This window comes from Puma concolor, chromosome C1 (genome assembly GCF_028749965.1).
Source record: "Puma concolor isolate L17-30 chromosome C1, mPumCon1.1.hap2, whole genome shotgun sequence".
In the NCBI taxonomy this organism is placed as follows: Eukaryota; Metazoa; Chordata; class Mammalia; order Carnivora; family Felidae; genus Puma; species Puma concolor.
In genome coordinates this window covers 50,976,177-50,990,401 of record NC_141674.1, presented here as the reverse complement: position 1 = coordinate 50,990,401, position 14,225 = coordinate 50,976,177, and the positions used below count along the sequence as shown (strand labels likewise).

Here is a 14,225-nt window from a genome sequence, read left to right as displayed (position 1 = left end):
CTTCAACAGCTCTGAGTACCTAATACATGAAAATCAAACCTTCTGAGATTTATTTTTTTTTTAAGTTTATTTATTTATTTTTTTGAGAGGGGGTGGGGAGAGACAGAGTGCAAGTGGGGGGAGGGGCAGAGAGAGGGAGACACAGAACTCAAAGCAGTCTCCAGGCTCTGAGCTGTCAGCACAGAGCCTGACACGGGGCTTGAATGCACGAACTGCAGGATCATGACCTGAGCTGAAGTTGGACGCTTAACCCACTGAGCAACCCAGGTGCCCCCAAACCTTCTGAGATTTAAATTCAAGCCTCTCATTTGATCTCGATTTACTTTTCAAACCCCATCTTCTATTACTTCCTTTCACATACCATTACTCTTCTCCCCATTCCAAACCCTTATTTTTCTTATTTCCATGTTTTTGTTTATACTATTTCCACATTCTTATCTAACCATATTCATATTTTAAAATCCAATCTACTCATCAGAAATAGCTTACCAGGAAATAATATTCATCTTCTCTGAACTCGTCTTAAAGCTTTATCTTTTAGGACACCTTGTTTTAGTAATAGACATGTGTTATTTTCCTTATAAGACTAGAAGTTCTTTGAGGTTAAGACACTTTGTGCATGATCTACAAAGTAGATATATGATAAGTAGTAGCAGAATAAATTAAATCAATAAGAAGTATCCAACACTGAAATGAAGCATCAAGGATACAGTAGAAAAGCCTAAATATGGTTCACCCCGGGTGCCTGGGTGGCTCAGTCTGTTAAGTGTCCAATTTTGGCTCAGTTCATTATCTCACAGTTGGGGAGTTCGGGCCCCGCACTGGGCTCTGTGCTGACAGCTCAGAGTCTGGAGCCTGCTTCAGATTCTATGTCTCTCTCTTTCTCTGCCCCTCCTCCACTCACACTCTAAACATTAAAAAAAAAAAAAGCCTTAATCACCCCATTCACTTATTCAACAAATACTAAAATTTTTTTTTTTAATGTTTATTTACTTTTGAGAGAAAGAGCATGAGCAGGGGAGGTGCAGAGAGACAGAGAGGGAGACACAGAATCTGAAGCAGGCTCCAGGCTCTAAGCTATCAGCACAGAGCTGGATGTGGGGCTCGAACTCACGGACCGCGAGATCATGACCTGAGCCAAATGTCAGACGCTCAACTGACTGAGTCACCCAGGTGCCCCAAGTTACTCAACAAATATTAAGCAAGTGCCATATGCTAGGATATGAGAATAAAGTGGTCAAGAAGATAGTAGGCCAGCCTGCCAGAAGTTTAGAATTTAGTGTGGTGCATATAGTCCTACATTCTTAAAATGTTGAGCTGGTGAGAGAACTATTAGCAATAAAATCCTAGTTGAGAAAAAATCCTCATTGAGAAACTCATTTAGAAATGGGTCTCTCTTTTCTATAAGGCCCAGGTAACATCACATAAAGGACAATTTTTACTTTTTAAATGAACTATGAATATTACTTAACTATGAAGGGAGTTAAGATTACTGAAGGGAATGATGTGAGATGAAGTTAGTCATAATATCTCACATTTCAACACTTATTATATTCCAGGTGCTATGCATTATTTTATTCATTTTGAATAATAGAAAACTTGAAGTTCTGTTTTCTGTGTGTGTGTGTGTGTGTGTGTGTGTGTGTGTGTGTGTGTGTGTGTTTTAAGTAGGCTTCATGCCTAGCACAGAATCCCAACATGGGACTTGAACTCACAACCCTGAGATCAAGACCTGAACTGAGATCAAGAGTCAGACACTTAACCAACTGAGCCACCCAGGTGCCCCTGAAGGAGTCTTTCAAAAAGCAATCCTTCAAGAAATTATTGGTTGTGAATTAATAAGGAGGAAATGGAGAGTCAACCCAGATGGAAGAAACAATAGGAATAAAGACCTAAGTGTTGGAGAGACCAAGATATGTGTGTGTGTGGGGGTGGGGGGTGGGTGGGTGGCATGAACAGATACATGGAGAGGGTCTAGTGCTTTACTATGCATTAATGAGAAAGGAAGGCTCATTAGCAGAAGTTGGGGAGGTAAATACAAAGCCTTAATTCCAACTTTGAAATAAGACTCTGAAACAAAGATCTGCTAGGCAAGAGTTATAAAAGAATTCTGACCAAGAGGACAAATACAGTAATATAGTAAGAAAATAAACCCTGTGTTGTATGCACCTGTTGAAAATGGAAGATGCTCGAAGCTGGGACTTTTGCTTTAGGGCTGTAACAATAGAAGTAGAATCACAACTGTAATGAGTTCTTACTGTTTGCCAAGAATAATGCTAAGTATTTTATAAACATTCAATTCTTCCAACAAATCCATAGAATTAATTATTATTATCAATCCCCCCTTTAAATGTGAGGAAATGGAAGTTTATAGTGTTTAACTGGCTCAAGTTCACTCTGCTAGTAAATGACAGAACAAAGATTAGGACTCGGATGTGTCTGAATTCCAAGCTTATGTTCTTAATCACTGTACCATACAGCTGCCCCGGTATTACAATTACCAAGAGTATAGCAGCAGAAATGCTAATAGTCCCTTATATATATGTATAGAGCTGCATGGATTATCAAGTAGTTTTACCTACATTTAGTGCTTGATTCTCATAACTACCTGCTGACACAGATGAGGAAGGTTATGAGTGTGGCTTTTACAGAAAAAACAAGACTCTGAGAAACTACTTTAACAAGGCCGTCTTGTTAAAGAATCCACAAGAACCCACATCTTCAGACTTCTTGTCCAATGTTCTTTTAGCACTCTTGTTCACTATGCCGGCACACAACTGCATGAAGGGATTTTGTTCTCTGCTATATCCTTGGTGTCTAAAACAGTATCTGACACACAATAAGGGCTGAATAAATATTTGCTCACTAAAGGAATGAATATAAGATCCCATTAGTGTATAATAATAGTGCTGTTCACTATGCTAACTGTTATCAGGTCCAACTTACTAATGATAAGGTTATATTTCATCTGTTTGGTGATGATTTAAAAAATTTTTTTTAACATTTATTTATTTTTGAGACAGAGAGAGACAGAGCATGAACAGGGGAGGGGCAGAGAGAGAGGGAGACACAGAATCTGAAACAGGCTCCAGGCTCTGAGCTGTCAGCACAGAGCCCGACGCGGGGCTCGAACCCACGGACCGTGAGATCGTGACCTGAGCCGAAGTTGGACGCTTAACCGACTGAGCCACCCAGGCGCCCCTGTTTGGTGATGATTTAAATGAGTGAGCGCTTTCAGCGATATGTCACACGAGTCATGCTTGAGTACTTACTAAAAACAGCTGAGGAGGGGAAAATGCATAGTGACAGGGTCACAAAATCGAGAGGGAAGGGGTAAGGAAGCAGGCAGGAGAGCAGAGACACCTCTAGACTTTACTGGCCACCCGGAGCAGGGCTATCACTCACCATTTGGTGGCAGTTTTTGGAGGCCAACAGTCTACAGAAAAACTAAAAAAAAACCCCTCTTTATAATTCAATTCATATATTCAATTATAATATAATAAAATGTATTTTTTACTGGTGACTAAATGATTAGAGCCATTTCTGTGGTTAGCATAGTTAAGAAAATGAAAAGCATAGCTAATTTGTATAATATACTTAAAAATTGAGTTAAATATACTTAAAATATTTGAACAAACAGTTCACATTAATTGAGCATTTACTCTGCACCATGAGCTGTACTAAATGCTGTGTGTGTGGTGGGGGGATGTGTATTTTTATATATATATAACTTCCTTAGCTCTTTACAAGTCTATGAATGTTTGGTAGTAATACCTCCAGGTACAGATGAGGAAGCTGATGTTGAATAACATACCTCCCTCTGGGCATTTGGATATAGTATTTAGCCTCTCCAGACCCCACCCTCTTCTTCTGTAATGTAGAAATAATAATGCTGTCTCTCAGAGGACTGGATGTAAGTGGGATAGGAGATCACATTTTGAAGGCCTTTAAGACAGTGTTTGACACAGTAGACTCAAGATTCAATCATCCCCTTAAAATTCAGTTCCAAAGTGATTTTTTAAAAGTTTATTTATTTATTTTGGGAGGGAGGGAGGTAGGGAGAGAGAGAGAAGAAGAGAAAGAAAGAGAGAGGGAGAGAACACGAGCAGGGAAGGGGGCAGAGAGAGAGAGGGAGAGAGAAAATCCCAAGTGGGCTCTGTGTCCCATGCAGGGCTTGATCTCACCAACTGTGAGATGACCTGAGCCGAAATCAGGAATCAGATGCTTAACCCACTGAGCCACTCACCGGGTGCCCTCAAGGGGATATTTTGATGGGAACATTCATAACTAACAATACTCTAGAAAAAAAAAAATTATTCTAAAATATGATTCCCCTTATTCCCCCCACTCCCTCCAAAAGATTTATATGGCGTTCTGTAAAGATGAAAATATTAGGAATTAAGTACTAGCATTTATTGAGTAGCTACTGTGTGTCAGGCACAAGATATGTCTTATTTAATCCTAACAATCCTATGAGGCGAAACTATTGTTACCTCCCTACATAGAAATAAAGGGAGGACAGAAGAGGTGCTCTAACTATCCAAGGCCAGGTGTCTAGAATAGTTACACTAGGATTTGAACTGAAGAGTATGGCTCTGGTCCTTCCTTTCTACCAACATGCTAGCTGCCTTAGGTCTTAGAGTGAAAATACCCATTTCTGGCAAGCTTTGGCTACATGGCAATTGGTAGAGAGTCAATACCTATCAATACAATCTTTTATGATAGAAATTGGTCAATATAAGTAAAGATTTTGAACATATTATACAGCTTATGACTCAGCAAATGTACACTGGGGGAAATCTATGCTATAGAAATAAAGGCACCGTTACCTAATAATTCTCTCTCTCACACATACACACTCACAATGTTTATTTTGGTATCCTTTTACTGGCCAAGCCTTGGAAAATCATCTTGACATCTGTCAGTTGGAAATAATAGAGTATACCAAAATACGGCCATGATATTAAGCAAAAAAATAATTTTTTAATGAATAGAATCTATACCAGAAGCATGTATACTATGCATTTCAGATGTAACCTATCTAAAATCAACCTCTTAATTTCCACTTCTCTGCTGAAGAGCAGCTATTCTTCAAGAGACTAATAAAAGGCACCACCACCCACCTTCTTGCTTAAGCCAAAAATCTAGGTTTGTGCATGAGTCTCTGGTTCTCCTCAGCTTCCACATTTAATCAATCAAGTCTGATTCACCATCTAAAACTCCAAAAATCCACTCACTTTTCTTTGCCTCCAATACCAAACTACTGTCTGCATCTAACTGCAATCAGGTCTCACGGTGTCTGATGTCTTTTGGCATATTACTTTTACTTTCCCGTAGTCCATTCTCTACCCCGTGGACTGTACATCAAGTCGTTTCATTCCCCCATCACAAACCCTGCAGTGGCTTCCAGCGCACATAGGATAAAACCCAAACTTCTCACTCTGACTCACAAAGCTCTTGCCCCATACCAGTCTCCAGGCTCCCAATACGCCTCCAGCCATATCCCTCAAATGCTCCAGCTCATTCTCACTTGAGAGTTATTTCTGTTCCCTCTGCAAAGAAAGCTCTCCCCCTTTATCTTTGTGTTTGGCTCCTTCTTATCATTTTGACCTCATTTACATTTCCCCTGTCCAAGAGGACTACCCTGACACTAACCAAAGTGTTACTTTGGATCACAAGCTACTTTCCTTATTTTAATTCTCTCCAAGTCACAGACCACTGTTGATAATTCTCTTGGTGTATTTATTCATTAATTTCCTTATTAGAATGTAAGCTGAACCACAGCAAGGAGCCTTCTGTTTTATTCACACCTATGTCTCTAACACCCAAGACCATTTGATGCATAATATGCACTCCTCGAATGCTGGCTGAATGAAAAGAATGTGTACTGTACAATCAGGTTTTAACTAAAAGAGACACTACTCACATATAGCTGTTTATTTTTGTGTTAGAAGAAAAGGAGAAAATATGGAAAGATACTAAACAGTAAATATTAACTTCCTTGGGGAGGTAGGGAAAGGAAAATTAACTTTTTCTTCTAGTAACTCTGTATGGTTTGACTAGTTACAATAAGTATTTTTTTTTTCTTTTTGGAATTAAAAAATAAAAAAAATGTAAAGAGAATGTAATGTTCCCTCAGCTGAGGAGACACTTGATTATATAGCTAGTTAGCTATCTAATGTACATCTATCTGTCTACTTCTAGAAGCAGATCAGCAGATCAATGTGATGGCAATCTTGTACTAGTAATTTCTCCATTAACAGATTAGTTATTTAAAGATACTTCTGATCATAGGTATTAAAGTATTTCAAAAACATAAAGAAAGAGGTACTGACAGCTACCAGAGGGGAGGGGGTGTGAGGATGGAGGACAGGTGATGGGGATTAAGGAGGGCACTTGTTGTGATGAGTGGCTGGTGTGGTACGGAAGTGTTGAATCACTAACTTGTACACGTGACACTAACACTACACTGTAGGTTAACTAGCTGGAATTTATTTAAAAAAAAATTTTTTTTAACGTTTATTTATTTTTGAGACAGAGAGAGACAGAGCATGAACAGGGGAGGGGCAGAGAGAGGGGAGACACAGAATCGGAAGCAGGCTCCAGGCTCTGAGCCATCAGCCCAGAGCCCGACACGGGGCTCGAACTCACGGACCGTGAGATCGTGACCTGAGCCGAAGTCGGACGCTTAACTGACTGAGCCACCCAGGCGCCCCTGACTAGCTGGAATTTAAATAAAAACTCAAAAAAAATCATTTTTCCAATAAATTTTGAAATGCCCTGTTAGGACAAATTATAGATCTGGAAGAAACTTGAAGGAACTTTGAGGAAAGCAATACTTACATGTTAAGTTCTAATGTCTTTGATATTACTTTATAATCATACCTCAAATACTTTCTAATTAGGGAAATTTCCTATTTAGCACATTCCATGAATTTTGAATATCAGGTACTGACAATCAAAAATGCTAGAATTGGAAAAAATAATCATGACAGATCCATCTAAGTCACGGCAAACTCATTAGGAGCCATTTTACCTCAACAGAAGATGGGTAACTTGATGGTAATGGAAATGGAGCAACGGCCATCTGATTGACTGCATCTTCATTTCTGTGGATATGAAAATAGGCAGAATCAGCACACACCAAATGCTAAGTTTCTGGCTCAAGATACAACCATTTCCTCTGTTGAAAATGCATACACAGCACCTTAGAATAAAAAATATGTACAGATGTATACTGGTTTTAAGCATGCAAACCTATTAAGCACAAAAAGGGATGTATTACCCCAGGGACAGTAAGATGTGATTATTAGTGACAGAAAATGATGATGTTAGGGGTTAGCTAGATCCTGCTTACTAAGTCAGGATCATTTTGGAAAGACATCAACTCTTTCAGCACTGTTGAGTGTAAGTTTTTTGAATGGCCGTGTGTAACCTCTAGGCCCATTAATATCCAGACCATTTTGTTCTTTGAACTGGAAAGGTTCCCGGCTCCCTCACTTGGCTTCTAACTTTGTTATGCCAAATGAAGGTCGATGGGATGTGTATGACAGGCCCTGCATGGGTGGGCACTGTGAGGAGGAGTGATGGATGGGGAGAGCAGAGATCCAGACAAATGTGGGTCAATCCCACTCCTCATCCTAATGGGAGCAGAGAAGGTGGGAGCTAAAACTTCATCACCAGCGTCACAGGTACAGAACAACTCCTAGAATACCAGTTCTGATTATTTGGGCCCATTTCCATGACATTACCAGCAAATGATAGGTGGTGATTTCGTGGGAGATTTAACCTTTACTATTCATTCATGATGCATAACCAGTAATAATTATCTCAAGATTTATGTGAAGTTTGACTTTAGGTTTCACAACATAAACCAAGGAAGATCACAAAAACGCTTCTTCCTGGTATGTAAAGCTCTAAGACTGTTCACGGATCTCTCTCCATATGACCAGTATATCCAGGATAGCCACTACCTGACTTGGTATGGTATTCAAAATCCAAACCCAATGTATTTTTTACTTCTCACCAATAGGAAAAATACATTGGTCCATGCCATTCCTGCTTTGGTGCTTTAATCATATCACTGCATTTACCTGAATTGTCTTTATTAAATTTCTAATCCACCCATCCTTCTCCTCCAGTGTGAGTTCAATAACCTCAATTAAGTGAATTATTCCCTTATGTTAAAAGACTATCTCTATATTGATGTCTTCCAAATTCATATGGTTAGCCCAGGTCTTTTTCTGAGCTTAATATCTGCATATCTAACTCCTACTTTATATTTCCACTGGATGTCTTACAAACATCTCAAATAAAATAGATCTCTTTATCCCACTAGTCGCCAGAGGGTTCCATGATCAATCCTCCTCACTTGAGTAAATATTAACAAGGTCTGCCCCACTGTTCAACCAGGAACTGGGGAGTCATTCTTGAAACCTCTAACCCCTCAGCTGTATATCCAATCAAGAAGCCTTGTTAATTCTACCTTCAAAATGTATCTTGAGTCCTTCCACTATTATCATTTCTTACCAGAGTTAACGGTAAGAGCATCCTATTTCTCCAGTCTGTTCTTCACCCAGCAGCGTTATTATGGTTCTAATACATAAATCTGGTTATATTTCTATCCCCTGCTTAAAATACCCCTATGACTTATTATACTTAGGATCAAGTCCACAATTGTTAGGGAGGCTGTAAGGCCTTGAGCAATCTGTCTCAGCCTCCATCTCTGGCTTGTTCTCTCTTCTCCTGGTTCACTTGGCTCTAGTCTAGTTACATGAGCTTTCTTCCCATTTCTCAGCTGAGCCAAGCTCCATCCACCTCAGGGTACTAGCTAGCCCTATTCTCTTCCGCTCTGCTCAGCCATTGCCCAAATCCTTTGTCTGATTTATATTCTTACTTCTTTTTCCTAGCTGACCATAAACATCATTTCCTCAAATAAGCCTTCTAGGACCTCCACTATATGCATATGGCACCCTATACAATAATTGTAGTTATTGTCTTTCATAATTTACCTAACTGATCTGCATAAACATGTGCTTCTAGATGGTAAGCACTCCGAGGACAGGAACCATGTCCTTCCTACTCTCTCTTACATTAACTAGGGCAAACAGTGCCTGGCAAACAGTCTGTACTTAACAGAGTTGTTAAGTGAACTGAACTGCAAGAAGTCTAGGCTGATGTAAATTTTATGTGGAAATAGGCAGAGTATATATAAATAAAGAGATGAAGTCTAGGTACCATTCCTTATTCTAACCTTCTAAGGTTCTTGGATTATCTAGCATATGAGTCAAACCAAAGCAAGAGGGAGAAAAACTAGAACCATAAAGTGACACAGCATATGAAGAATGTATCTAGTTTTTCTGACCGCATCACAGATGCCTTGAGCATGCACTATTACATTAAGAGATGGCTATTGTTTTTCAGGGAGTACAATCCATTCCTCAGCAGTTTGCTCATACACAGAAGAAGCAATCAGTTACCTCTGGATAAGTAACAGCATTTCAAAGTAGTAATTCCCTTTCACATTCATTTTGCTCCACTGAATAACACAATAGAACTCAGCTCTAGCTTAGAGCTGAAAGCCAACAGGACATGTCTGCTCCAGACTCAGAACTCACGGGGCAGAGTACATTTGGCAGTAATTAAGCAGATGGCTTTTCATACTTCTTTCAAAGGTTACCGGCATTAAAAATATGGCTGCACATAAATTCTTATTGAGAAGTCATGATTACCTGGACCAAGTTACTTCAAATCAGCCAAGTTATCCCTTCATAATTTAATGATTTTCTCCAAATGAGTATGACTTTAATGGCCTTTAAATTCTATATTAATTTTTTTAAACTTCACAAAATAGAACACTACAATTACTCTCAATGGAGAGAAAAAAGTGCTTTAAAAAGTTATAGTTCATAATCCTTTATAATCCACTTACCAGGGAGTGTTCACACACCTCCACGTCAAGTAAGCAAAGACCTGACAATTTTCAAGAGAAATGAGTAGGAAGAGGGAAGCCAAAGGACAGAAGGCATTCACACTTCAAACAAGCAGTCTGCTTGAATGACTTCTGGGGACCCTTTGGCCCTTCCTCTCCTGTGATTCTCACAAGGAATAAAATCTATTTGCTTTATAATTTACCTTTCCTTTCCAATATAATTAATGTAAGTTTCTTAGGCCCAGGCGCCCCATACAAGACACAATCAGAAATTGTAATTGCTTATTGGTATTTTCATAATTATCGTCAACAGCTGTTGAGAGAGATAATGGAGTGCTACCACGGGTAAGAGTGAGAATACTTTTCCAGAGTACAGAACCCTGTATGTATATGTCTGTATCACTGTATTTTTCATGCTCTATTAAAATTACCTGTGCTGTCCTCTCTCCCCCTTGAAGCCCAGGGATGGGATCTTATCTTTTTGCATCCCTCCAGCTTGTAGGAGGTAGGGTACTGTCAGAGTACCCCTATCAGAGTACTACAGAGTAGTACTGTACAGAGTACTGTCAGAGTACTACCTGACAGAGTAGGGGTACTATAAATGTCTGTTGAATAAAGGTGATCTTAACAAGGCAGGAAAAAGACATGGAAACAGAACTATCAAAACTATGCTCTGTGTTTTTCAAGCTGCTTCAATGAGTTAATGATAGTGTACTGCCTCTAGCCAGGCAGCTATCAGTACTTGCCACATTAAGGGACATTTCTTGGGGTGTCTGCTTAGCTCACAGTAATTCCCTGAATGGGCCAGAGTAGCAATGTCTACATTGTGTAACAATGACAGCCTGCCTCAACCTTAGTGGATGGAGGGAGAAAACACCTGTCTCAGTTTGGGCCAATCAGATTCTTTCCCAGGGACTCAAAATTTAGGACAGACACAGAGATCAGGAATGTAGTAGCTAGATAATAACAAATGAAGTGCTCAAGGCTAAAGAGGGGGTTGAGAAATCGCTTCTGACATCTCTGGAGTCATCCTGATTTCTTCAGTCTTAGATGTAAAGCCCCTTCTTAAGAGCCCCTGAGACATCCTTGTATTCTTACAATGCATTCTCCTTTATTTTTTTAAATGTTTATTTATTTTGAGAGAGAGGGGCGGGGTGGGGGAGAGGGATAGGATGGGGCAGAGAGTGAGAGGGAGAGAGAGAATCCCAAGCAGGCTCTGTGTTCTCAGCATAGAGCCTGATGCGGGCTTCAATCTCATGAATCATGAAATCATGCACTGAGCTGAAGCCAGGAGCCTGATGCTTAACCATCAGAGCCACCCAGGCGCCCCCTGCATTCTCATTTAATTTAAGCTGGCTAGCATTTACTAATTAGAATAAACTCAATAATATAGCTCTGATTTTGTTTTGAATACATTTAGTTTATTTAAAAAATATTTATACTAGGGGTACAAAGATGAAGAAAACATCATTTCTGCCTTTGATGGTATTAGCCATTAGTAAGGAATATAGCTATATAAGTAAATGGACAATTACAATAATGGAATTAACTATACAGGGACTGTCAATTTAGTTTTTCTCCAAACAGTTTCTAGGAACACCCCCAATTCAGTTTCTTGTAGAATATACTTATATTTATCACAAATATACATTCTAGATCCTGATTTCAATTCTATTTTGTTACAAAAATACACTCATTGGCAGTTGTGTTAGTTAGAATTCTAAAAAGGTTCCCAAGATTGTTGCCGCCTGGTTTACATACTGCATAGGATCAATTTCACTTCCATGATTAAGTAATATTAAACAGCACAGCTGACTAGAATACAAAGAAAGATGATCAAGTGGAGCCTGACCCAATCATACTGGCCCTTTAAATCTGGAGATGTCACTCCCCAGAGCTCCCATGCCCTGATCTCCTAAATTCGTAGTTATTTCACAGGAATCCTAAAGAATGCTTGGAGGTCAGAGACAGGAAGTCAGAGATTAGAAATATCATTGCTGGAGGATGCCTGGGTGGCTCAGTAGGTTAAGTTAAGCATTGGACTCTTGGTTTTGGCTCAGGTCATGGTCTCAGTTTCATGGGGTCGAGCCCTGCATCTGGCTCCACGCTAAGAATGTGGAGCCTGCTTGGGATTCTCTCTCTCTCTCTCTCTCTCTCTCTCTCTCTCTCTCTCTCTGTGTCACTTTCCCACTCGTGCTATCTTTGTCTCTCCCAAAATAAATAAATAAAACCTAAAAAAAAAAAAAAAAAAAAAAAAAAAGAAATGCCATTGCCAGTTTGAGGATGGGGGAGGCCATGTGGTAAAGAATATGAATGGTCTTGGGGCGCCTGGGTGGCGCAGTCGGTTAAGCGTCCGACTTCAGCCAGGTCACGATCTCGCGGTCCGTGAGTTCGAGCCCCACGTCGGGCTCTGGGCTGATGGCTCAGAGCCTGGAGCCTGTTTCCGATTCTGTGTCTCCCTCTCTCTCTGCCCCTCCCCCGTTCATGCTCTGTCTCTCTCTGTCCCAAAAATAAATAAACATTGAAAAAAAAAAAAAAAAGAATATGAATGGTCTCTAGGAGCTGAGAGTAGTCCTCATTTGAGAACCAGCAAGGGCATACAAGACATCAACTAGGATGAACTTGGAAGTTGAATTTTTTCCAAGATTTCAGACAAGAACTTAGAACGGACAACACTTTGATTTCTGCCTTGTGATACACAGCCATGCTGTGCCAGACATCTGATCTACAGAACTGTGAGCTAATAAATAGGTGTTGTTTTAAGCTATTAAATTGGCGGTAATTTGTTACACAGCAAGAGAAAACTAGTACACAGCACAATTCTTTGATTTGGAAAATATGGTCACCAGAAACATACCCATATATCACTGTTCTAAATGTCTTTCATGGATTAACTCATTTAACTTGCATTAACAGCCCTATGTGGTAATTACAATGATTTTCTTCATTTAACACAGAGGGTAAGCAACCTGACCAAACTCACAAAGCAAATGAATAGTACAGCCAAGGTTGAAACCTGGCAGTCTGGCCTCAAAACCCACTCTTTTAGCTACTACACTACAGTGTTTCCCATTTTAACAACCTGCCCCAGAGCCACATATGTCTTCTCTTACATACCCAAGCCAATAGTCCTAGACTCACCTTAGGGAAAAGATCTACTAGGTCACAATTTACTCTTAAAGCTATTTCATAATTTTCCTCAGGGCAAGAAGTACGAAAGTTTCTGAGTTTGCTCACTCTATCAACTTTTTGTACTTAAGTTCTGAGCGTCATGTCTTCATTACCTAGTCTTTGTACAGATATAATGACTATAAAATGCTTTAAAATACTCATCGTGTTTGATAGTGCATGTAGCATGGTAAAAAATACAGCAGAGTGTAATTCCCTCAATATTCTTCCGTGACCATAATTAGAACTGTTCCTAAATCCTCTGGCTTGTACTTTCCTTCCTTAAAGTTGAGCCGGTACTTGAATCAAGTACTTGGTAATCATGGAAATACATGTTGAGATGGAACATGCTGCCTTGTACTTTTTTTTTTTTGCGCCTATTTTGGGCCCTTGTAGTTTGTTCTTTATTTTTTAAAATTTTTTTAATGTTTATTTATTTTTGAGAGAGAGCGCGTACACACAAGGTGGGGGGATAGGGGCAGAAAGAGAGGGGCAAAACAAGTTCCAGGCTCTGAGCTGTCAGCACAGAGCCCAATGCAGGGCTCTAATTCATCAACTGTGAGATCATGAGCTGAGCCAAAGTCGGATGCTTAACCGACTGGGCCACCACTAGGCACCCCTACCTAGTATACTTAAATACAGAAGCAGAGGGGCGCCTGGGTGGCTCAGTCGGTCGAGCATCCAACTTCGGCTCAGGTCACGATCTCACAGTCTGTGAGTTCAAGCCCCGCGTCGGGCTCTGTGCTGACAGCTCGGAGCCTAGAGACTGCTTCGGATTCTGTGTCTTCCTCTCTCTCTCTGACCCTCTGCTGCTCATGCTCTGTCTCTCTCACTCTCAAAAATAAATAAAAACATTTAAAAAAAAAATACAGAAGCAGAAAGTAGAATGGTAGTTGCCAGAGGCTGCAGGGGAGGGGAGGGAGAATGGGGAGTTACTTTTTACCAGGTAGAGATTTTTAGTTTTACCAGATATAAAGAGTTCTGCAGATAGGTAGTGGTGACAGCTGCACAACAGTGTAACGTACTCATTGTCATTGAACTGTATGCTTAAAAATGGTTAAGATGGTGGACTTTATGTCATACATATCTTACTACAATTTAAAACAATTAAGCAAGACACAAGAAC

The 14,225-nt window shown here is 39.9% G+C and overlaps 1 protein-coding gene across 6 annotated transcripts in view; it reads right to left on the bottom strand.

The window, feature by feature from the left end:
* The window catches only part of PATJ (PATJ crumbs cell polarity complex component), a 367,672-nt gene that overhangs the window by 103,654 nt on the left and 249,793 nt on the right, over positions 1–14,225 (bottom strand). For all 6 annotated transcript variants that reach the window (XM_086717156.1, XM_086717157.1, XM_086717152.1 and 3 more), the window contains one exon: positions 7,037–7,109. In XM_086717156.1, the coding sequence (XP_086573282.1) occupies positions 7,037–7,109 (73 nt within the window). The remainder of the gene's footprint in view (positions 1–7,036; positions 7,110–14,225) is intronic.